Raw genomic sequence first — 2489 nt, forward strand, 5'->3', positions numbered from 1 at the left:
TTCTCAACATCACATTCAGTTTCTGCTCCTTTTGAGAGTAATCAAAAATCGGAATGGGTTTAAATGACTAATTTACCCTTGTTTAAAATTCTATATTTTACCCTTATAGCTTACTATTTTAAAATAATTAAATTAAGATATTAAAACTTAGGTTATTGTTTTGGAATTCATGGCCATCAATGCTATTACTCCACATTGTTGACATATTGAACAAGAACTAGAAGACAATGATTTGTCATTGCGGTATAAGTTCATTATCAAATAATGCACAACTGTGTAACTTCCTACGGTTGTCAATGTGTAGATTGATATATAGTTGGTTGTTGACCATTCACGCTCTTGCAGCCTACTTGAAACATGATAAATAGTCTTTAACAAGGGTGAGCAGTTTCGGGTATCTTGCAATTTTTGGGGGAATTGGAACCTGTTATTTCCAATTCTTAAATTCCTAGAAGCAGAATCTGAAATGAAATGCAGGTTTTGGTTCTTTACTCGGGTACCTTATAAAAAATCAATTACCCCTCTATTAGTTTAAAAAAATGACAAAAACATCTTAAAAGTTTACAAATGCACCCCTAACAAATTAAGAAAACCTGCATTTAGTAGTTTTCAACTTTTGATTACTCATTCATTTGTGTTCAATGTAACTCATAAATCTTTTAATCTCTAGGCAACACTTGAATTTAATTAATTCATCACAATTCACATAAAATTAATGCAGTAAGTTAGTAATGTTTATAATGTAATGTTATAATTAATTAAGTAATCGTATTATAAATCTATAATGTAATGTTATAATTAATTAAATTTATAAATCTATAATGTAATGTTATAGTTAATTAAATTTCTAATCATTTAATTAAGTAATGTATTAATGTAGTAGATTACTAATGTTTATAATATAATATTATAATTAATTAAGTAATAATTTAACTAGTAATGTACTCATGTTTATCAATTTATCATATATAATTAATTAATTACTAATTTACTATAAATATATATAGAACTTGATAATTNCGGGTAATGCATTTAAAGTCTTTGCTGATTGCTTGGACAATAATATGAGGATAAAAGATTTAGCTTCTTCAGCATTTTCAGTTGTTGCCTAAATCATGGGGGAAACTTAAATGGTACAAAAAGCTTGTAAGCAAGTTGCTTTTCAGTTTAGATGGTTGTTTATGTTCGAAAATTTGTATCTGTTCTCAACCAAACAACATTTAGTTTGCATTTTAAGAAAGGCATTGTGATGGCATTTTTCTTGCTTTTCGCAGGGAGGCCAACACCTGGAAAGGAGCTTACTAATGAATTCAATGTTCTGGAGGCTGGTCTCTGGAACTCAGTTTCTCTAACCAAAGGTATCATTTTTTACTGAACATACATTTAGCAAGATAAAAAGAAGGTTGACCTGACTCTTAAACAATCTCAGGATGTTATAAGGGACAAGAGACCATTTCTAGGCTCATAACATATGATGGAGTTAAGCAGAGATTATGGGGAATTCGCCTCTCAGCGCCAGTAGAGCCTGGGAGCGCAATAATGGTTGATGGGAAAAAGGTAGAATTCATTTCCTTGTCACCTACCTTTCAAAGTAGAGAAAATTATATACAAATTTGTGAAATATTTCTCTAGCATGGTCATATTTTACCTATTTCTCCATTTTGTAGATTTTTCACCACCTCCTTGTTAATAACATGACATGAATTATGTGCAGGTGGGGGAACAGTCTCACGACCCCATGTTACTAACGGGGTGAGATAGTTCAATAGAACAAGATTTCAAATTTGCCTGGAGTGGTGGTGCTTATTAAGAATGATAACGGATGGTTATTCTTGAATAATGCCAACACTTGGATGAAAGAGATTTTAACATATACATGGCAAATACAAGTCATTATATAATTGGACCATTTAACATCGTCACTAAAGTGAGATGATGAGATTGTTCGCGGCGTTGTTTTTATAGCAGACCCGCTTGCGGTAGCAATCAGGCTGTCCGCATAAACTTGCTCCCTCGCGTGCTGTAGCGTGCGAACAGGTTTGGGGACGCCATCCACGTGTTGTTGCATGTGACAAGGTTGATCGGAGTTGGATGCACGGGTTTTTCCACTCATGCAGCAAAAGGGTTTTGCTCAATTTACGAGCAACCAATTTGACTGCATGTTGGTGCGTGTGGTCAGACTGTGTGCTCGTAAATTGTGGATTTTTGAGAATATAGTGAGTCAATTGACTTGCTATTTGTGCCATAAGCAAGGACACATCTTAAAGTAATAAAATAGCGGCTGCCCATGTGCGTTGTTGCGCACGAGAGCTTTTACGAGCAGCCCGCGTAATGGCACATGTGGACCAAACTTTTGGGTTGATGATTGATGCACGTAAGTTTGCCACTATTTTAAAACCCAGACCGGAAGGCAGCTAGTTCTACTGCCCCGGTCATGGTTCAACCGGTCCAACCGGTTGGACTGTTAGTTGAACCGGTGATGTTATCAC

General features: G+C 34.7%; 1 protein-coding gene across 1 annotated transcript; it reads left to right on the plus strand.

Annotated features, from left to right (window-relative positions):
* Positions 1–1171: 1171 nt before the first annotated feature.
* LOC116131698 (putative transferase At1g60990, chloroplastic) lies at positions 1172–2268 on the plus strand. The gene is made up of 3 exons (XM_031417363.1): positions 1172–1358; positions 1430–1557; positions 1715–2268. The coding sequence occupies exons 1-3, from the start codon at positions 1172–1174 to the stop codon at positions 1754–1756; spliced, it is 357 nt and encodes a 118-aa protein (XP_031273223.1). The 3' UTR covers positions 1757–2268.
* Positions 2269–2489: the final 221 nt, after the last annotated feature.

The sequence above is a fragment of the Pistacia vera genome, unplaced genomic scaffold, assembly GCF_008641045.1.
Source record: "Pistacia vera cultivar Batoury unplaced genomic scaffold, PisVer_v2 Contig239, whole genome shotgun sequence".
Taxonomy (NCBI): Eukaryota; Viridiplantae; Streptophyta; class Magnoliopsida; order Sapindales; family Anacardiaceae; genus Pistacia; species Pistacia vera.